Raw genomic sequence first — 23,213 nt, forward strand, 5'->3', positions numbered from 1 at the left:
GTAATATAAAGTAAACTATTTTACAAAAATAAGTGTTTTGTTGGTACCTTAATCTAAGTAATCTATCCTAATCCTATAGGATTTAGTATAACCTTATATTTTTATAGTTTTCACAGAGTTTATTTTATTGGCGGATTTTTATAGTAATAAGTACTTTTTTTTTATTTTTTTTATTTCAAATAGGCACATAGATGGCACTTTTGATGCGTTATTATATACAAAATGTGTACACTGCAGTGAGTAGTGATGGCGATAACTTAACTAAAGCTACGAGGGTTCCAATCGCGCCCTGGTCTAAGAAGAGGCCCACAACAAACTTAGCCGGGTGTTCTTTTTGTTATCACCATCTCACATTGTCATTAAAAAATTGTCGGACCAAGAAGATGGATCAACTTGAGGCGGTGTTCAGTCTGTAATTCTGGCGGCAGAAACAAGCATGGCTGTAGTACTTCTCCAGACAAACTGTCACAAAACGCTCTAATATTACGACCAACTAAGGCCTTAATAGTCGGTTAAGCAGTATTAGCTTAACCGACTATTTGAAACAGAACATAGTGAAAATGACAGCACTACTTAATTAAATTATTACGTACTATTGTACCTACAGATTCTATTGTACCTACTCAAAGCTCAATGTAACTTAATTTTAGTTGTGCTCTTTTTTATTAAAATAATCCTTTATTGCCATCATCATCATCATATCAACCGATAGGCGTCCTCAGCTGGACATAGATCTTTTGTAGGGAGTTCCAAATTCCGAACGACGGAGATTTATTGCCATACGCTATTGTTAATACAAGATCTTGAACTAAATGATTACCACTTTATTATTTAAACAATATGGCAAACGACTGCAAATTTATGCTATGCATTGGCAACAATGCTCAGCGCTGATTTTCAGTCTGCTCCAGTATCAATCTAAGCAAATAACCGCGTCGCTAATTGCGTTATTATTATAACTAAGTATTGGATAGAAGTAGGCGTTACTTTGCGGAAATCCATGATATATTATCAAAATTAAGCTTAATTTGCTATACTCCGCGAAAAGCAGGAGAATCTGTGTGGTGCAATTTATAATTTCTTCAATCCTTATACTCCACACCAAACAGATCTTCGGCAATACACCCTCTACGCACGTTTCGCTCCGCAACCGGAGCATCCTCAGGAGATGTTGACTTTACAATGAATAATTGTTAAACTTAACATAGCCGACGATCTGTTTGGTGTGGAGTATAAGAATTGAAGAAATTATAAATTGCACCACACAGATTCTCCTGCTTTTCGCGGAGTATAGCAAATTAAGCTTAATGTTGATAATATATTATACCTAAGAGTTAGAAATTTTAATAAAAACATGAAATAAATTGTAAAAAAGTACTAATAAAGCGAACACAATTAGTAACTAACTTAAATTCAAAAAATAAAACACCATGTAAATTAATAAACTGAATGAATGACATACTATTTATTTCAAACTCTTTTGGCATAGATTAATTTTGCTGCTTCGATTTGTAAGCTAAGGTAGAATTTCTTTTATTTGTATACTCTTTATCCTTTCGAAAATTCTAAGACATGTCAAGTTGACATGTTTATTTTTTTATATTATTAAACGTAAGTGATTTATTTACCACAGTATATAAGGTCTATCTTTCCAGAAATAAAAAATAAAGCCTACTAACATATTATTCCAAATAGATAAATAAAAATGCATATTTAGCAAATAGCTTTCTTTATTTAACTTCAATAATACTGAAGCATGAATCGTATAAATAAATTAAATTAATAAATAGGTAAAAAGGTTTAATAAATAAAAGACTTAACAATAGATAAGGTTCGTAAAAAAATTTAAATGACTAGAATAATTTAGTGTGGCAGCGTAAAGGACATGTACGAAGGTTTTTCTTTCATTGAAATCGCTATTAAATTAAAATCGAGAGAATCAAGTATTCATTCATAATAATTAGTTTTTTAAATGGTTATAAACAAAATGAAAGTGATGTATCGATTAAAACGTCTTACATTATAGCTTAATATAGTGTTGTAATGAAGTCCATAGTTGATAATAAAATATAGTCGATATCTAAAATCTAAATTCAAAGTCTTGTTAGGCCTATAATATGTGATACGACATTTAATATTTTTTCTATTTATACATGTATTCAATGATAAAAAAAAATCAATTAATAGATGTCATTATTTTAATATGGCATAAAATTTTAATAAAATTATCTTTGCCTATCCCAAAAGGGGTAAATTTAAAAGTACAAAAGTTGGCAACTAATCAATGTTACCATGACCTAAAATATGATTATCAAATTTTTAAATTCAGGTAGGTAGGTATTCTTTATCAATTTACTTAATTTCATAGTAAATTATTGGTCCTAAGCCCTGCGCAAGGATGGTCACTGGCCAGGGATTTTATCATGGACGTAGGTTTGCTTGCCTAGTATTTTTTTTGAAGATGCTCTGCCATAGAGTCTTCAAATCAGATAATATAATACCAAAAAACAGCGTAGATCATAAAAAAAAATTTAAATTGATCATAAATGGGCGATCTTTAATAACAATTGTAATGAAAATGCATTAAGCTGAATTAAGTAAAATTTATAAGTATAAAATTCTTCTTCTATCTGATTAAGACTATCGAGAGAGCCAAAAGGTACTTATTGCGATCAAAAGTTATATGCAACTCCACGTCCATGATAATGGCGGGCTAATGTTGTCAGCGGCTGGAAAAGTTGGTGAGCAGTTCGTCTGTGATGCTGTTGGAGCGCACGAGGCCTCGGGGCCCGAAGTTGGCTATAGGGTCCGTCTGAGAAGCCTCCTTTGCCTTGCTCTCGTGGTATTCGTCGGCGAATTCCTGCCAATAAACAATGTCCCTTTAAGACTCCTTCGTATTAAAAATCAAGTATCAAAAGACAATTCAAATCATTGTCACAAAAAAAAACTTGAAACATGGTCACATTGCAGTTGGCACTTTATATATAACTAGCTGTATCTTGCGGTTTTACACGCGTGAACTAAAGTTGTTATTGTGGCTTAGCAATAGTTATATTTCCAAACGAATTTTTGTAGGTGGGTATTTTTTTTTTTAACTTTATTGAAACTAATTTTATAGGTTCTTCGCACCCTTAAGCCTTGTCCTTGTTTTGATCATGTCATAATTCATTTTTAATGATGAATTGATGATAATTAATAGTTTTCTCAGCGGACGCCGAATAATGAATTTTATAGGCAAAATTTTGACACTCATAGCCAATGCTACTTTATCATAATTTAATTTTCTATTGAGAAAGAAATGGTTAAAATCGGTCCAGTAGTTTCAAAGCCGAAGTTTCGGTACAAAAAAACAAAAAATCTTTCCTCTATTAATACTAACTATAAAAGTGTAGATTATCAGCGTACAAACGATAATTTACAGTTTTATAGTTAGTATTAATAGCGCGGAACAAAACCAATACATTTCTTTAATATTGCGATACTATACGCACGCTTGCAATTTTTTTTACGAATCCATAACAGAAATATTCCTATGCAGAAAAGTCCTACCTTTAGTCTGTTGCCCAAGAAAACGGCTCGCTCCCTCTTCTTCTGGATGAAGTCGGAGTGCGCGAGCCAGCGGTGCTCGTGGCACTCCTCCGCCGTGGGCCGCTTCAGAGGCACCTTCTTGAACACCCACATCAGGAAACGAGTCGCTTCCTGCAGTGCGATTTAATCAATCAATCAAAAATACTTTATTGCACACAAGAACAAAACAGAAATAAATAAAAGAGAACAAAGGTACAAGTCATTTAAATTTGTGTAAAAAAGGCGACCTTACACTTATAGTGATTTCTTCCAGGCAACCATTATGACGAATTGACCCACATATGAATCCCTATAGCGGTGCGCCAAGCTCTTAGAATGTACATAATATTCATAATTACAAAAACAGTACCTAAATATATAAAATAAATAAGGTAATACATAATTTAAGTATAGAGAATATTTGCAAATAGGTTTTTATAAACATAAACGGGAAATTGTATATTATATCATAACATCGTGTCCCAAAAAATTGTCTTGACGTCTGGTGACCCAAGAGCTGGAGCAAATTTAGCCCAACATTAGCGCCAGCAATTTGGGAACACTGCCCGTAAGTGATCATTTAGACTGATGTAATTTAAGATGTAAATATTATTGTTATTTTGTAATTTTTTTTTTAATCTTTTTTATATAGTGGTATTATAATAAATAACTGAATCATATTATTTACCTTTGTTGTGGAATAATTGCATCGAAAATACTCAAAGCAACTTCTTTGGGAGAAAATCCTAGTAAAAAAATTCAAGAAAATCTTATATCATCTTTTTTCCTGACATACCTGAGTGATCTCCTTATAAAGGTGCTCGAAACGGTATCTGACGAAGGAGATGTTCTGCTTAGTCTCTGAATCATTGGCCCCTTTGAATGGGGACACTCCAGAGAGAAGAATGTAGGTTAGCACACCCACTGACCAAATGTCTGTCTGAGGGTAGGCGGCTTCGTCGTTTACTATTTCCGGTGCTAAAAAGTAAGGTAAATTATATAATTATCACTTATTATTGAGATTAATTATGAATCTATTATTTAGTCTTTATGTAAAACGGTTAACTCACATTTGTACTCCAAGTCGCCGACCTGCGGTACGCTAGTTCCTAACTTAGTGACTCTATGTGCTGAGCCAAAGTCGATCAGTTTCACTTGAATCGAACGCACTGTAGACATCACCACGTTATCGGGCTGCAGGTCCAGGTGACAGTATCCTCTCCAGTGCAAGTACTGAAGACCATCTAAGACCTGGGTTATAATAGTCGCTACCATTTGTTCCGTGTAATCGTGGCAGCTTGATAGATAAGTCAAAACATCAGCGCCCTGTAGTTTCTCCAAAATCAATGTGGCAACAGAAGCCCCCGGGGGTTGGTACGCCGCGATTAAATTCGATATCCTCTCGTGTCTCAATTTTCTTATACAGTTGAACTCTCTTTGCACTTGCACTTCAGTCTCTGGACGTATTTCTAGAATCTTTGCTACCACTATACTGTCGGTCGTTTTATCGAGCCCCTTGACGACGGTTGAGAACTTTCCTCTCCAAAGTTCAGATATGAAACTGTAACGGTCTGTTAGGTTCTGGGTGGTGTCCCATTCAATCGGATTTTCCTCTATCGAGTAGTCCAACTTCGGTTTGTCCTCGTCTAAAACTATTTCTTGACCAGATTCTGTTAATTGTTGCAAATGATGCATCGCTTTTGTTACTTCTATTTTGGGTGCGCCGGATTGTTTCGTTTTGATCAATTCAGTTGGGATACCCTTTTCACTCCATCCGATTCTGTTTCTAGAGGACAATCTAAAGTGGTAGCTTGTATCTGGTTGAAGGTTTCTGACGACGAAAAATTCGTGGTCTATGTTTTCGGCAACCGTTTTCCATTCTACGTTATCGCCTTCTCTGTATTGTAAGCTATAGCACACGACGGGGGAGTTTCCGTCATATTTGGGTTGCTTCCATCTTAATAGAATTTCTGTATCAGAAGTTTCTGACGCTGTTGGACTGTCGGGCGCATCCGGTGTTGTCGCTTCGACTATTCTTGTTCTAGCAACGGTTTGGCCGACTTTATTTCTTGCTACTACTTTATAAAAGCCTATGTCGTGATGCATTGCTGGATCGAATCTAAGCGTGGACCTTCCTTCTTCATCTTCTATTATTTTAATGCGTTGACCTTCAGCAATAACCATGTCGTTTTTGAACCACTGGACGGACGGTTTAGGGTCCCCAACGGCGAAGCAGGAGAGTTGAGCCTGATCTCCATCTTGTATCGGGAGTATTTGAGGGATCTCTCTAAAGAAGGGCAGTTGGCCGTCATTCTTGGACTCCATGAAGGCCTGTGCTTCCGCGTAGCTGTCAAGTCTGGTGCCTAGTTCGTGTCTCAAGCGCCTAATGGTGTAACTCTCGCTACCGTAGTTGTAGATACGCTCGCGTCTCTCGTCGTCGATCTCTTCGTCCATGATGTCGGTGAAGCGACGACGTTCGCGAATGATTGGCGTCTGTTAAAGAAAACAAGCAAGTTTATTTTGCAATCCATAATTAGACTACGAGAAATAAATATTTCACGAAAAAGCTAAAGATAAAGCAAAAAAGAACCAACAAAGTTTAACAATTTCATAAAAGGAAAGGCCACACTGACACTCGATTGTAGAGACCCAGATGAGTATTAAGGCGTTAAGTCTTCGAAGTATCGCAGGCTAAGATTTTTTTGTGACAGAGATTCTGATGTAGTCAGTTTTCAGTAACAAATAATTATACATACCCGTGGATCGTAGGTATCCTGGATGCTTAGACTGTAGCCCGGTGATCGAATGCAGGCGACCTTCATGTACTCACGAAGCCGCACTGGGAACTGAGTGTCACGCAACTGCAGCAGGTATGTGTCTGGGCCGTTCTGGTAGCTAAAAATAGAGAAGGCTTTCTGGTGATGGGTGGTGAGTTTGGAAACCTCATATCTTTAGTTTTAAGTAGACGTTATATGTTAACAAAAATAATTTTTATGGCCTCCTAAAACACTGGATTTGGGCTATCTAACTCAAAACAATCTGATCTTGATGATAGCCACGTTAAACTGGCAAATCAGATGTAAAGAATGAGAACAAAAAAAAAGTCCATATTGTAGAAGAAGTCGACACAAACAGAAATAGAGTCATAAATTGAAGCACGCACAGCACGAATCAAGATTCTTGATTGCGCCGCACTGCGATCCATAAAGAAAAGCTTCTTTGTAAATATTATTGTATCACAACACTCTTCCAACTAAATCGCACAAGAATCTTGTCAAAACTTTAAAAGACTTACTGGCTTTCTGACGTAGCATTTACTTCCCAGTCGGGGTGTTCCCACTGCTTGAATTTCAGGTCCCATGCGTTTGGCTGGCGCTCGTGTGAAGGCCTATCACGTTCAGGTGAACCTAGTTAACAATACCAATCATATAATTTTACAGATTCAAGTACAACCTCAACTATATTTTCTATGGGTTTTGTGGCACATATACTATGATATATATTTATGATAAATTATTGTATTGCAGTAAGTTAGAGCGCTGAAAGCAAAGTGGTAAACATTACGGCCTCCCTTTCAAATGCACCTCTAATATTTTGGAGTTATGTGCGTTTGCAATTAAAGCAATGAAATATCAAGCCTTGCGAACGATGAGAAACGATGGAGGAAAACATCATGAGGTAATCTGCATGCCTGAGAGTTCTCTACAATTTATACAAAGGCGTTTGAAGGCAAATAATATACACTTGGCCAGCGGAACATGACCTAAACACTTCTCACACTGAACCCGTGCCTTGTAATCGGCCGGGAGTAGGTTTTTAATGATGAGAATTATGTTAAAATTTAAAAATAATATCGATATGTTCATATGCTTATGATCCAAATCTTACCTTCAGGAGTATATATGGTTCCTGGTGGGTAGACCATTTTGGAGGGGTGGTCGAATGCGCCGCTGAGCGGTCTGCGACGGAACCAAGTGCGGCACTGTGCATTACTCATCCATTCCCTGATAAACAGTTAAATCTCATTAGGATTCAATTGCAATGATGAAGACCCAAAGTTCACAAAAAGCATTACTAAGTTCTGATTATTTTTACAGCTCTACAGCGTTTCAGTTTATTCGGCAATCACATCTTGTTCTTTAGTCAGTATAACTTTTTTTTCCAGGTTAGCCTTCGACTTAAATCTCACCTTGAGGCAACTGACTATGTAGTTTTAGATGGTTACGAGCTAATCCTTTATGGGTACGGTAGGGTTATTAAACCCCTAATCGTTTACTACGCGACATCGTACCTTAACGCTTAATCGTTTGGCGGCAAGTTTTTGTTGCTAGGCAGTAACTAGCCACAGATGAAGCCCAAACTCTTAAATAGAACCATTTAATTCGTTTCTCTACAAAATTCTTATCACCGTTGATTGGCAAGGGGTATAGCGAAAGGTTCTGGCATTTTCGAAGCACGCACATATATTTCCACCAACGGAATTTCGTAAAGCAAACATAGAAACTGTCTTATACTAGCACAAAGTAAAAAAGGCATTTTTATTGCCATTTCGAGTCCCTATTTATTAAGAAAACGAGTATAATACAATGCAACAGAAAGATGCAACTAACCTGTACAAACTATAATAATTCCTCAGTCTATCCGTAGTAATAGTGTATTCATCTTTATAAATCTTATCCGCGAAGGTCAACCAAGGGTGCGACAGCGCCGTGTCCACATCCATTCTATCGTGCCAGTTCAACACCAGCAATTTTGATATGAAATCCCTTGACTCCTTACTAAACCTCGACCACCATTCCTCGTCGTGCCATTCCCATCTTCCTTCTCGGATCTTCGTTAAGGTTTCTCGATCGTTTATTCCACGGAAAGGCGAATAACCGCTCAGTAGAACATAGGTAATGATTCCAACGCTCCACATATCAGCTCCGAAGGCAACTCCTTCACCATTGGCAACTTCTGGGGCAACGTATTCGGGCATGCCGTAGTCGAGGGCCGCGTGTTTGTTAAGCTGGATTCTGCGCGATAGGCCGAAGTCGCAGATTTTCAATTCATCACTGCCCACGTGAGACAAGAGTAGTTCGCCGATCTGTTGGAGATTTTGAAGGTTCATTGCTTATTTTTTTACATAGTTATGAATCAAGCAGATTACCCGACTTAGTAAGAGGAGAGCTTTAAACAGGACAACATTTTGCATACAAGGGACATGTCCTACAAATTGCCGCACTGAGTCTGACTGATTTGAGGCGTACATGTTGAGCCTCATGTTAATTACACAGACAACCACGCCCTTCAGAGAGGAACACAGTTGTTTGGCGGCAGAAATAAGCATAACGATAGTACTTCCCCGGACGTGTTCCGAAAGTCTCATAAAGACTACTACTAAAATGTGATGTTTGGAATACATTTCAAGGAAAAATTGCAAATATTTTGAAATCCGTAACACAAAGTCCTTGACAAAAAACAACTTGAGAAAACTATTTGTTGAACTTGACTCATATTTTATTAATGTATCGAGATTGTGTTTATACGAGCGACTAGGTATTCTAGAATAAATCCCGCATTCATTATTTTTGAACAGTTTAAAAAGTACCTATTATAAAGGTCCTCATCGTACTTACAGTAAGCCCAAGATGCGCAACGCTGTTGTCATGCATGTGTTTGAGACCGCGCAGAAGCTGGCGTATATAACCTGCAACCTCGCGCTCCGTGTATCCCTGACTCCTCAGAAGCCGGTCTCTGCACATAAAAAAAGAGTTTAATTGTTTGAGTTTGAGTTTAATTGTTCTGTTTTCTTTTTGAAACTTCATTTTTAATAGATAAAGAGCTTGATATAATATTGTTTGGTCTAAAATAAGATTCAAATTCCTCAATTTAGAAATCGACCCAACAAAGGGAACTTTTCGAGTCCATCTCTATTAAAAAATTTCAATGTATTTTTCAAAACTAGTTGCATATGAATTTACCTAGGTAAAAATAATAATACAATGCCCATTTTTCTTAGAAACGTCGCAAACTTTCTTGCATATTTTCAGTAATTTTAGGGGACTCGCCTTGATTTTTGCAAAATAGGTGCAATCCATAATACTGTTATTTCAATGTTGTATCGTTGAACTTCAGTTCTTGTATGAAATTCTAGACTACTTTTACGTCTCGTCGGCCATGTCTTTTTTTTGAGACAAAAGACAAGGGCCAGTATAATATGATCCCGGAAAGGAAGGTTAGGCTTAGATATATAGATATAAGGATTTTGACTATACAAGGTGCACATATTCAAAAAAGTTTTATTCATGGTTCTTATCACAGGTACTTATGAAGTGTTTATACATTTTACATGTACATAATGTTAGTTATGGTAATAACTGCATTCGTTAACTTAAAACTAAAGCTAGGAGGGTACCAAATGCGTCTAGTCTAAGAAGAGCCCACGACAAACTTAGCCAGGTTATAGGTACACACCTGACAAGCTCTCCTCCCGCCGCTAGCTCAGTGACCAGCGCAAGGGTGTGGTCGTGCTCGTACGCGTCGTACAGGCGGATGAGATGTCTGTCGTTGAGCAAATTCATAATATCCAGTTCGTTCTTCATGAACGGCTTGAGCTCTGAATGGCCGTGCATGATCTTCGCAGCGTAGTTGCGACCTGAGGAGTTACATTGTTCTAGACTGACAGAATTTAAAAACATCTTTCTTTAGATCTACTATTCAAAGTCAAAGTCAAATATTTATTTATTCAAATAGGCACATAGATGGTTATTTTGATGCGTTCATTACATACATTATGTGTACCTACATATTTGAACCAAGAACCAAGGTCGTTTAATTTTTGAACATAACTGCTATTGTATCAATACTCTTCTGCTAAGAGTATTATCTATATATTGTTTGATAAAATTACTAAAATTAAATTTGCAGTATCTTTTACATAGTCCATTTTCATTCTAGAAACTGAAGATAGTTTAACATTATAATTCACCTTGCTTATATAATTGAAACTGAAACAATTTTTTTCGATATTTGGGTGTAAATTTAGTCATTGACACATATCAGAAGATATTTTTGTTTGTGGTATATTTGTTAAATGAAGAATACAAATATAAAGAATTAAATCTATAAGTATCTATATTATATATAATATATATAATAGATTGAATCTAACGACCAAAGAACGCCATCATAAATTTATTGTGTACCTTCTGGTATTAAAAACTTACCACTCTGTCTTTCTGCAGCGTGATAGACGACACCTTGGACTCCTCGGCCGAGTTCGTCTCCCAAATCGTAATAATCTCCAAACGGCTTACTACTGGGCTTGATGCGTGGTGGGTACTCGCGGATCCTGTACCAAAATATTATAAGATAGCACCATGTCTATTTTGACGTTTTTTACAGAGTAATTATCATGAACTCATAAAACCCTATAGTTAACTATAAGGTAACTATGGCCACTACTTGTTTCATAAAGGAAAATAATCTTAAAGCATGTAGCAGATAACCCAAATTTTATTTCTAAATAATTCACTTTGTGAGATGTAAATTTGTAGTCATGTTTTGTAAAATCATCAAATTAGATAGATACAATTTACAACATTTAAGCATATTATTAGTATATCATTAAAAAAAAAAATAATAAAAATAGATAGACAATGCAAAAGCAATAAATAGGCATATCATTTTAGCTCTAGATTTAAAGAAAGCGTTTGATTCCAACGACCGTCATGTATTCTTCGAATCAGTGTCACCGACTTAATTTTTTTAAACAGAAGCCATAAGCTTGAAAGTGTCAAAGGAAGGTCTGGGCACCTGATGATAATGATGGCATCAGCAGCATCCGAGATGATCAAACGGATCCAAAGAAGAATTTCATTGCATCACTACGCTTGATCTCCACTTTCGCTACTAAATCGGTCTGTTTCACCATAATCTCGTAAGATAGGCTTTTAGATGGATCAAGAGTTAGAAATTTCTAGGCATGGCTTAAAATACAAGGCACTTAGGAGGAAAATAATACCTATGTACTCATGTAAATCGAAAAAGCGAGATAAAATAGCAGCAAATACTAAAATACGTGACAAGATTAAGTGAGAAAGAGCCGTAATGAAAGTTTGAAGAAGGAAGTTAGATACATTCTTTGAAATTTAAAACGAAAGAATAAGAGAAAGCCTGTGTGATTTTTTATTAAGAAAAATAACACTATACCACAAAATACATGCTAAATAGGAATGACATTTCAGATAATACACAATAATTAACTTAGGTAATGCCAGACTAACTAGACATTAACATTTTTAATGAGAACTCAAAACTTCACTACTGATGTGATCTTATAGTTTGTGCGAGCTAATTCTAAAATACTAAATATATTTTTACACGCTGTATATTAGCTTCACATGTATGTACGAGTATGTTTGTAACCTACTCCTCTGGATTTGAAATTGACCCTCTCCAAACGGTCTGATGTCGTACAAACTTTGTAGATATATCAAGAACCAATGACCATATACTAATTTGATCAGATTATTCCATTTTTCAATTGGCAAAATAAGATTTTTGTTAATTTATATAATTTTCATGTTAATTTTAATATAAAACCGATTTTAGCTGATTTCTTTAATATTAACAAATTTGATGGAGAATGGTTAACCGATTAATTTTGCTATAATTAAAATAGTAGTTTGAGAAAACCTAAAAATCACGCTTTATAAATAAACTTAAGTAAAAGGTAGAAATTTGTTTGGTTTTTACATTAATTTTTTAAATTGTGATTATGTTATAATATAGTTCCAGTGTCAATATGTCATGCCGTGTACCTGGCAGAATATTCGTGTTCACTCTCCTCCACGTGTAACATAGCAGAAGAACTGACGGAGCCGGCCACATTGCGTGCCGACACTGAGTAGAGACCCTCGTCTTTCAGGATCGCGTCAGTTATTACCAGTATCACTGTGTCAGGTTCTATAAACTGCATCTGTATGAAGAAAATAATGGCTATTTTAATAAAAAACGCAAATAAAGTTGATGGACTATCGGGTGAATTTAAATAGGAGGTCCTGCGCTCGATTCTCGAGCATAAGTTAGAGGTGCGTACTGGGATTCGAACTCGGCCCCACGAAAGTGAAGTCGAGATCCTACCTAATGGGCTCTCAACGCTTCGTTAAGCCTCATTCCACTGCCAACAACACACTTCAGACCGGAACACAGATTTACAACAATGCTGCTTTGCGGCAGAAATAAGCATGGTGCTACCACCGTAATTTCCCTCGAGGAGTTTTCGCACAAAAAGCTCTCTCTACTACTACTAAATACATAGTACTTGTACTTGTACACACACTACTACTGTTTTATTACTTATGTTGTAAAACTTATGTAGTGTGCCAGAATAACACACCACCTTTGGATAAGAATTTCGTACCTTAATCCTGGAGCTAGGAGCTATCGGTTGCCAGTCTTTGTACCACTTGATGTCGGGATAAGGTACACCAGTGACGCGAGCCTCAATCCTCGCAGTACGGCGTTGCAGTACAACAGTTTCCTCAGGACGTCTGATAAAGGTTGGATATTCGGCCAGTTCTAATCTGACACGTTGGCGAGCTTGACCGTGTTCATTTGTAGCGACTGCTTCGTACCAGCCTACATCGCGTTCAAGCATTCTGTTGAAACATTGGATAGAAGCAGACTTTACTTTGCGGAATTCCAAGATTTATTATGAAAATAAAGCTTAAGCTTGCTATACCTACTTAACGAAAAGCAGGAGAATCTGTACGGTGTAATTTATAATTTCTTCAATCCTTATACTCCACAACAAACAGATCTTCGGCAATGTACCCTCTACGCACATTTCGTTCCAAAACCAGAGCATAATCAGGAGATGTTGACTTTACTATTTATAATTGTTAAGAAACGTGAGTAGAAAGTCCATTGTCGAAGATCTGTTTGGTGTGGAGTATAAGGATTGAACAAATAACGATTGATAAAATTATAAATGGCACCATACAGATTCTCTTGGTTTGCAAATTAAGCTTAATTTTCATGCTATTCTGTTAAAACAACGAATCATTACACTATCTCTTCTTCTTCTTCTCAGTCGGTTCGTTCTTGTCAGAAGGGTCGTGATCGTCACTAAGCACTATCTGACTAACTATTAAAAATGCTTAAATTTGTCGCTGATGTTTATAGGGTTTAATAATAAATCCTACTAATATTATAAATACGGAAGTTTGTATGAATGGATGAATGGGTGTTTGTGACTCTTTCACGCTAAGTACTGAACCAATTTGACTGAATTTTGGATTGGAAATAGATTATATCCTGGATTAACATGCTTTATTTTCATAAAAAACCAAACAACCACGCACGAAGTCGCGGGCAACAACTGGTAAAAAGTATATATAACGACAATACAAACATCGTCATCTAGCCCCATTGTAAGTGTGAGGCTTTTGTTAGGGTTACTAAGATGACTGATGCATATATTTATGCATAATATTCATAAATACTTAATATATATATATATATATACATATATACTTAATATATACCCAGAGACTGAAAAATATTCATGTTCATTACTCAAACAGCAAGTATTTAAAAAAGAAACTAAATTGTTTTTTTATGACCGACATCATATTCGTTTTGAGCCCTGTCCACTACTGGAGGCTGGCCGTCAGCTCAGCGAACTTGTGGTCTTGCGCCAAGCTTTCAAAAAATTCAAAATTCAAAATTCATTTATTTCAAGTAGGCCTAATACAAGCACTTTTGAAACGTCAAGTCTGTCCGTGTGTAGTGACTCTACCACCGGTTCGGAAGGCAGATTCTACCGAGAAGAAGCCGGCAAGAAACTCAGCAGTTGCTCTTTTCCAACATCAAAAATTTACATTTTATATTTTAACATTCATTTTTCTATCTTGTGAGAGATGAAAGCGGAGCCGGGTGCTTCCAAGCAACCTTGTCATTAAGAAACTCATCAATTGTATAATAACCTCGCTGTAATAAATGTGTTTTAACACATTCTTTAAACTTATGGATTGGTAGGTCCAAAATTACCTTAGGAATCATATTATAAAAGCGTAAGCGCTTGTTTTAATGACTGACAGCTATATTGTCAGCTTTAGGAATATATTCCTAACCAAATTTTGTTGATACACATATTCACACACATTTATCGAGGTACAATAATTTTATAAAATAAACTTCGATAAATAATAGCAACAAATAATGCTAACGTCATACTCACTTGTTAATAAACAACGCAGCCTGCCCATTCCTAGTATAGCTCCAATCGTATCTGCCGCCTATATCAATGGGTTCATCGTTGAAGTAGTACGTCATCTTGGGCTTGGGATAACCGTAGACGAACCAGAAGAGGTTGACATTGTGGCCCTTGATGCCGTACTGGGAGTCGTACTCCTGGCGGAGGAACTTGGGAGCCTGGGAGTAGCCGTCGTGCGGTGGGCGTTCGATGTCAAAGTCCTTTATAATAAAAATAAAACTGATATTAAAATTTATAACTATATGTAAAATTTAACGTCTAAATACACAAAGTTGAGAGAGCAATACCAAACAATAGTCTACCTAAAGAGATTTTTCAGGGAAATCTTTTAAATAATTTATAAATAAGCTAAAAAGCATTGTTATTTTTTTTTAAACTGTTTTTTTGAGAATAAATGTCTTCAAACCAAACGTCTGGTTATCTGTTTTACACTTAACTAGACCAACGATTAAGGTTGGAAACCCAAAGAGGTAAATATCGGCAGGCTCTTGTCACGAGTCAGAGTGGAATATTTCCGATAAATATTCATGCGAAACGTGCTTTATTAGAATGTTTATGGACTGCGTTTATTGCTAGAATTACGGCAAGGGAGCGTTTAATATCCCCATAACTTTAGCATGTAGTTAAAAATAAAGACTTTTTAATTAAATTATCTATTACTTAAAAGAGAATAATTGTCAAAATTTGTCTATTCCAATATGACATTTGTGATAAATGTAAATTTATCAGTTAGTACGACATAATCTATTGAGTTGCAAATAATTGATTTTAAGGAGAACAAGCCTGCAAAATAATTCACAATATTGCAACTTGCCTTCGGGAAGTATGGGGATGTTTCGGGTCTAAAATCAATTCCCGGTTCCAAGTAGGGGATGAATTTTGGCGGATCAGGTTCTAATTTTGCACGATGAGTTATTGCGAACGGCGAAGGGTCGCTGACGCCATATTTGTTCTCAACGCGAACTCTGAACTTGTAGTCGCGGAAAGGCTCCAAGTTGCGGATGTCGCAGACACAGGATCTCAGACCAGTTCGCGCCGTGAACCAATCGCCGTCTGGTACTTCGCACATTTCCACCTGGTGAAACACAAAAATAGGGTCAGAAAAAAGTATTTCTCAGCATTATCATCATAATTTCAGCCTGCAGATGTTCACTGCTGATCATAGCCCTTCCCAAAAAGCGTTCCTCAACCACGCACTCTCCTTATGTCGTGGGTCTATCGTGTTGAAGACCGTTCCACACAATGGTCCGAATGAAAACAATGACCGATAATCATTTTAACTCTACGTATTTATTTACGAATTATTAACCCGTTCTCATTGTGGGAGGAGACCCGTGCCCTGTAATGGGTTGATATGATGATGAGGAAGATGATGATTTATGTACGAATATTTAATCATTAAAATTTTCCAACAAGGCATCGGTAGAATGGCCAAAGGATTGATAGTATATTTAAGGTCCAAAAGTTTTGTTGCCACGCATGCTGCAATATAAAAAATATGAGCAGTCTTGGCAGACTAGTCAAGATCATATAAGACAATTAGAATAACCATACAAGAATCAGAATAGCCGACATAACTCAAGGAGTTATTAAACTAAAGTGGCGATGAGAGCATAGAGCGGCGAACCGGTGGACGTTGGTCACAAAATGCTGGAATGGCATGTACTTTAAAAAGCAGCGTTGGCAGACCGTTCAACTTAGTGGAAAGACGACCTTTTTTATACAAAATGAAAAAAATTCTACGTCGGTTAACAGAATGTCGATGATGATAAGGACAAGATGCCAATGATATAAGCGTAAGCTAATAAGTGGAACATTTTATAACAAGATATGAAACTTTTGGATACCTGATAGGTGACCGGGAACCTCGGCTGGTGGGGTATAGAAGGTCTCCAGGACAATGTGAGGTGTCGATCGGCCATGCGGGAGATGATTGGCTTGTCTGACAGAGGCATGGGCACGCCGGTACGTTTCATCTTGTCGAAGTCTGAATACTGCTCCGAGATTGGCTTTTTGTCTTTCTGAGGCTCCAGGGCTGAGAAAAATAGAACAACCAAATTACTTATCAGAAAAGTTTCTAAAAGTACATTAAAACTAGCTGTCCTTGGTCCACTTTTTAAAAAATCCCTGAGTAGTTAAATTTACAACAACAATAACAAATTTCTCGTAATTCAGTGTGCGTCTTGGCATAGGCCTTCTCCAGCATTTTCCATTGAGTTCTGATCCCCTTTTAAGTGAAGTCCAGCCGTGAGTGCCACATCTTCTGCCCATCTCACTTGTTGACGTCCTCTACTGCGCTTACCATGTATATGGCACCAGTAGGAGTCGGTTGTACTTCATTTGTTTTGTTTGTCCCGTATAATGTGACCAGTCCATCTCTATTTCAGTTGGTATATTCAAGTGAGAATATCGGCTACTCTTTTATCAAATTGGTTGGTAAGCTAGGGCGTAAAAGACAGATTTATCATATTAGTTACTACCTATTAGGCTCCAAATACTCACTGTCATATACAAGTTGTGCGGTGCAGGATTCCTCTCCATGAGGATTGTAAATCCTGCAGCGGTAAGTTCCTACGTCTTCAGGTGTTACTCCACCAATCGTAAGCCGCAATAGTCCCGTTGTCTCCTGTTCGATACGGATGCGATCGCTTGGGAATATCTTCTCATCGTTGCGGAACCTAAATGAGAAAAAAGCTCTTTCTTACATTTGATCAACTTTTGTAAGCTGTGTAGCCTGCAAAACCTACGCAAAAAATGTTAGGCTGCACCCTAAAACCTTTACTTAAAATATGCTACTAGTCTTTATTTTAAGATGATACAGCAACTTACAAATCTACGTAGCACATATTATTACAACTATAATAGGTAAAAAGCAAGGTTAGGAAGATTCTCCAAACCTCGACATTTTCTTCACAGAAAGGACGCTTCCAAAATTAAGGATACATTAAAAGAATTACAGCGTCTTTTCGAAATGAATGATTGAATTCCGTATGATTGTGATTTCAAATCTAGCTTTTGCTTTATTAGCACACATTTATTTTCATATCTTAAAGCTTTGCGATCTCTTTTCAATCTTCAACTCACAAATCACAATATAATCCAGGAGGCTTCCGGTTCAGAAATTTTATTATTTTACCTATAATTGTAACTTACCATTCAACATCTGGTTCGGGAGTGCCGGTAGCGCAGGCGGTGAACTTGGCGCTTAGACCTCGGAACACTTCAGCGTCACCTATCTTCTTGAGGAAAGTGGGTGGTTCCACCTTTTGCTTGCGGCCGCTAATGTAAATCAAAATGATATATGATTGAATGTTTACTATAAGACATTATTGAATGGATTATTTAATTGTTGCCTCTGTAGAACGTGTAGGCACTGGGCGCAATATGATCATATAAATCTGTGCACTGCATTATGCTCTGTTCTGTTTTTTATTATTATGATATGCTCTTATCTCTCAAAATGTATCTTATTGGACCTTAAGCTTGTACAATTGTAATGTATTGTGTAAATTGTGTTGCAAACTTATGAATGTTTTAAATAACATAAATATGTGTACATATGTGGGGTGCAAGTATTTAGAACACCTTTAGTTTTCTACTACAAACGGAGGTGATACTCACATTTTATCAACCACTTCCAACGCAGCCTCACAGCTGTCTTCTCCTTCCTTATTCTTCGCGACACACTTATACTGCCCGGCATCTTCTTGCACGAGATCTCTAACATACAGGCAACACGCGTCCCCATCTCTCTTGATCGAGTATTTGTCTGAAGGTTTGAGAGGCACGTTGTCCTTGTACCACGTGATTTCAGGTGAAGGTATACCAGTGACGCGGGCAGGGAATTTCGCGTCGAATGTTGGTAACTATGAAAAATTATGAAATAAGTCATCTTATAATGTTAAGACAGTTGTTATTTGAACACTAACATGAAGTAGATGAGTCCCAAAACAAGAGATTGCAAACCAAAAACCAAATAAATTAGTTTGAGGTTGATTGACCAGTAGGGATAAATGGCAAGACATTAGATCAGTTAAATCGGCCTTTAATAAGGAGCTAGATGATCGTAACTTCTCTTATAAAATCTCAGACGTTTTTTTTCTTACCTGCTGCAAGTCAGTGAATTTCTGTGTGAATCGCGGTGGCTGGAATACTTTGCGTACGTTGAGTTTGCCTTCCGTTGAATCTTCACCGAGAGGGTTGACCAACTTTACGGCGTATACCCCAGCGTCTGGTAATTCCAACGGGTTGATTTCGAGTCCCACCTAAAACACAACATAGTATGAATATATATAAAGGAAATATAAAGGTTATTATTTAAGTAATAGTACGATAAGACAATTTTTTATATAAGACATTGCAAAGCAGAAACACAAGAACTATGACATAGACAGCTGCAATTGTTTTTTACGGCTCTTCGAGTAGGTAAATTTTCATTTGACTGTGGCATACTTCTTACTTTTGCCTCAAAGGACTGCAGTTGGGACTTGAGCCTTAGATAGACCGTTCTAGGTCTAAGAACTAGAAAATTCAAAAATTCTTTAAACATGCAAGTCTATTGAGAAGCCGTATGAAGCGATCGTACACATATGATACCATTACTGTAAGGTGTGGGAGATAACTACATTCGTTACCTTAAAACTAAAGCTGGTAATCGAACGCCACCTGGTGACTATGGAAGACTTGACTTGGACTTGGATTGACCTTGACTTCAACTTCAGCTTGCGTAAACCCTAAATTTTAAAGACTTTTGTCAACCTACCCTCTTGCCATCGCAAGTAAGCAGGATTCTTTCGTTGGGAGAAAGGGGCTGTCCGTCCTTGGTCCACGTCACTTGAGGCACAGGATTGGCAGTGAATGGCGCGGTCACGGTAAGTGGTTGTCCTTCTTCGCCCGACACTTCGCGTAGTCCGTGGATGAATTGAGGACGCTCTTGAGGTGATGAAGAATCTTCTCGGCCTAGGAAATACTTTTAAAGTCAAGCTATGATCAAAAAATTGGAGGAAAAGAAAATTTCAAGACATCCAAATAACAAACATTTAAGATAGATGTAGAGAGGAATTAGCTCTCGATGCTTTATTAGAAATGTTGATTTGGTCCGCTTTCTTCTTCCGCGTTTATTACAGCTTTTTACAAATCCCGTTAGAACCGTTGCTTTCCTAGGGTAGCCTATATTACTCTCCGTCTTTACAACTAATTCAAATCAAGTGGATTGGTTGCTTACTTAGAGCGTGTAGAAAGGAAAAACAAACAATCAAATCAAAAATTATATTACTAACGATGTTAACAAGACATTCATGGAAACTCTTAAATTAAATCGAGGGCGATTACGAGTACGTAATCAAAAAATCTGGTACTACCGAAATCGGAATTCCCAAAATTATTTCTGGCATTTGACTTAAAGCGTTGGCATTCCTGGATCATTTACTTTTATATAATATTAAGAATTATCATCGAATACAGTTAAAGGATAGCATGTCTAACTACGGACGAAAACGTGGTTAGACCAACCGTGCCTCGAATAGCAAGCTAAGCCCTTGGTCCTGGTTATTATCACTAACTTGTGACAATAGTCTTTAAAGCCCACCAACCCGCATTGGAGGAGAATCGTGGGACTGAGCATCTCAGAGCTGTGCCCAGCAGTGAGTCGGTAATAGGCTTCCAATAACAGATAAGGAGAATTGTTAACTTTTGAATACGTTCTAAACACAAAAAGTGGAAAATATGTAGAATGCAATACTCACTGGCCACAGTCAGGTCGGCTTTGGTAGTTGTTTCGCCCTTATCATTGACAGCGATGACTGCATAAGTGCCTGCGTCAGCGGGTGTTGCTTCATTGATTAGCAAAGAGTGAGTGCCATCTGGCTGGGACACCACGCGAATCCGTTTGCCGTCTGGTACGATCTCTTTTCCGTTGTGTGTCCTGAAATATAAATATATAATTGCCAATTACAAACATATTATGAAAATAAAGCTTTATTTGCTGTATTCCGCAAAAAGCAGGAGAATCTGTATAGTATAATTTATAATTTCTTTAATATCTATACTACACGCCGATCAGATTTCTGGCAATGTTTCCTCTCCTCTACGCACATTTCGCTCTGACAGTCACTGATACTGTTTTAATCCACAAGTTAATTCAATGGCTTTTAGTCCTTTCTCTAAAAATTTTTTAAAATTATTTCTAGACCAAGCAAAATCCACCACACCACACACATCATTTTTAACTTTTAGCTCGGTTTGCCTGAAGGTTTAACAGTTGAATTATTATTGGGCAAATTAATTTCGGGTTGTCACATACTAATATAACATCTTAATATAAAAAAATTATACTTAATATTTGGAAAAGATTTTTTTGTAGTTCAAAATTATAGTCTAGCACTGTTTAAATAACAATCTAAATATCTGGCAATAGATTCATGTTGCAAAAAGTTCCATTTTAACATAAAAAAAACCTTTTTTTTCATTATTTGAAACATTGATATTTTGTATAGCATTTGTACAACTTTAACTTGTTCCGCATTAATCTATATATATAAAAATGTTATGTTGGTTTGTATACGCTTCAAAAACTCAAAAAGTTCTGCACCGATCGAGCTGAAATTTTAGCACGATATATTATCCGCATCAAGTGTTTATTTTGTTTCTCATTTCTCAACCATTCCATAAAAATGTGCCACGGCGAAGTGTGGCAGGGTACAACTATTATAATATATATAGATATTCTCACCATTTGATAGTCGGTTGCGGATGTCCAATAACTTTGACTTCAAGCTTGACAGGGAACCCTTCTATGACTTTGGTGGGGTGTAGCTCTGCGATGAACGCTGGTTTGCGCTCCTTTTGTCCAACCTTCAGATGTTAATTTAAACCTTAGTAATGCATATAATTTTTGCTACTAAGTACAGCTTGGCGAGATTTATGGGTGGCACTAATAGGTTTACCAGAAAAAACAAACAAGTGAAACTATGATAAACCTGACCAAAATTTACCTAGAATATACTTAGCGCGTTGCATCACCCGCTCGAGCTATTACTCTGTTTACTAGGCTTCTAAAGGTCTTAAATTTCCTATAACCTTGCTCAAGAATTCGGCTATCCTATGCAGATATGCAGATACAGGTTTTTGAAATAAATATGTAATTTCCTCAGATTAGCAAGTTCAAAGAAATTAAGAAAACTGGTGCCTGAGGATGCACATCATCCGGCTTTCGAGGTTATCCTGGCTAGTACAAGCGGAAAGTCACTTGGACCCCGGCAAAATAAGATAAGAATATTTAAGACTGCAGATTATGACGAAATAAATAAAGCTTTGTCGGTGTTTGATTGGGAAAGTTATTTACTTTCTGATGATATTGAAGTTTCGGTTGAGAGATTTTATATTAAGTTAAATGAAGTTATTGAGAAATTTGTCCCTTGTAAGTCTTTTAATTGTAACGCTAAATATCCAATATGGTATAACCGGGCATTGGTTAAGATAATCCGTGAAAAACAAAAATTTCACCGTAAGTGGAAAATCTACAACCAGTATTGTGATTATCAATCTTTTTCAATACTAAGGGACAGGCAGAAGATTATGGAAACTGAGTGTTATAACAAGTTTATTGAGAGTGCAGAGTATAAGATGGGCATAAATAGCAAATACTTTTGGTCATACGTTAAATCTAAACGTAAATCTAATGACCTACCGGACTCGATGTACATTGGTGATGTTAGAGCCTCTGATGGTGAGACAATTTGTGAATTGTTTAATAGTCATTTTAATTCGGTTTTTGACAAAAATAAGGACTCCCCTAAGGATACTCAGTCTTTAACTTCGTTCACTTCAATATTTGTTAATTCTGTTTCCTTCAGTGTGCCCCTAGTAGCTTCGTATTTAAAAAAATTAGATATTAGTAAGGGAGCAGGACCCGATTGTATTCCTCCTATATTTTTGAAAAGTTGTTGCTATCAGCTGGCGTATCCCTTAGTATTATTATTTAGACAGTCCTTAGGGCAGGGCAAAATGCCTATGGTATGGAAAAAGTCATTTATTACTCCTATCTTCAAATGTGGTGACAAGCACAATATTAGTAACTATCGTCCTATTTCAAAGTTGAGTACTATTCCCAAATTATTCGAGAAAATTATATATGATACCCTTTTTCGTATTATTCGACCAATTATTATACAGGAACAACATGGGTTCGTTACACGGAAGTCTACAGAAAGCAATCTCTGTGAATTCCTCGACTATGTCTACAGAGCCATGGATGCCGGGGTTCAGGTTGATGCTGTGTATACTGACTATTCTAAAGCATTTGATAAAATATCGCATGAAATTCTCATACAGAAGCTCGATAAAATTGGTATACATGGTGACCTGTTACGATGGCTTGCATCTT

The 23,213-nt window shown here is 36.8% G+C and overlaps 1 protein-coding gene across 10 annotated transcripts in view; it reads right to left on the reverse strand.

Moving 5' to 3' along the window:
- Positions 1–1,712: 1,712 nt before the first annotated feature.
- The window catches only part of LOC120628057 (obscurin-like), a 153,485-nt gene continuing 131,984 nt past the window's right edge, over positions 1,713–23,213 (reverse strand). For all 10 annotated transcript variants that reach the window (XM_039896330.1, XM_039896321.1, XM_039896313.1 and 7 more), the window contains 23 exons: positions 21,561–21,682; positions 20,575–20,753; positions 19,593–19,789; positions 18,937–19,095; positions 18,452–18,696; positions 17,984–18,109; positions 17,333–17,508; positions 16,678–16,865; positions 15,645–15,905; positions 14,795–15,030; positions 12,974–13,211; positions 12,372–12,529; positions 10,776–10,900; positions 10,024–10,204; positions 9,186–9,303; positions 8,178–8,653; positions 7,456–7,571; positions 6,863–6,974; positions 6,324–6,462; positions 4,638–6,060; positions 4,364–4,545; positions 3,550–3,699; positions 1,713–2,860 (listed from right to left, as the gene is read on the reverse strand). In XM_039896330.1, coding sequence (XP_039752264.1) covers positions 2,723–2,860; positions 3,550–3,699; positions 4,364–4,545; positions 4,638–6,060; positions 6,324–6,462; positions 6,863–6,974; positions 7,456–7,571; positions 8,178–8,653; positions 9,186–9,303; positions 10,024–10,204; positions 10,776–10,900; positions 12,372–12,529; positions 12,974–13,211; positions 14,795–15,030; positions 15,645–15,905; positions 16,678–16,865; positions 17,333–17,508; positions 17,984–18,109; positions 18,452–18,696; positions 18,937–19,095; positions 19,593–19,789; positions 20,575–20,753; positions 21,561–21,682 — 5,445 coding nt within the window. In that variant the 3' untranslated portion in view covers positions 1,713–2,722. The remainder of the gene's footprint in view (positions 2,861–3,549; positions 3,700–4,363; positions 4,546–4,637; positions 6,061–6,323; positions 6,463–6,862; positions 6,975–7,455; positions 7,572–8,177; positions 8,654–9,185; positions 9,304–10,023; positions 10,205–10,775; positions 10,901–12,371; positions 12,530–12,973; positions 13,212–14,794; positions 15,031–15,644; positions 15,906–16,677; positions 16,866–17,332; positions 17,509–17,983; positions 18,110–18,451; positions 18,697–18,936; positions 19,096–19,592; positions 19,790–20,574; positions 20,754–21,560; positions 21,683–23,213) is intronic.

This window comes from Pararge aegeria, chromosome 2 (genome assembly GCF_905163445.1).
Source record: "Pararge aegeria chromosome 2, ilParAegt1.1, whole genome shotgun sequence".
Classification (NCBI taxonomy): Eukaryota; Metazoa; Arthropoda; class Insecta; order Lepidoptera; family Nymphalidae; genus Pararge; species Pararge aegeria.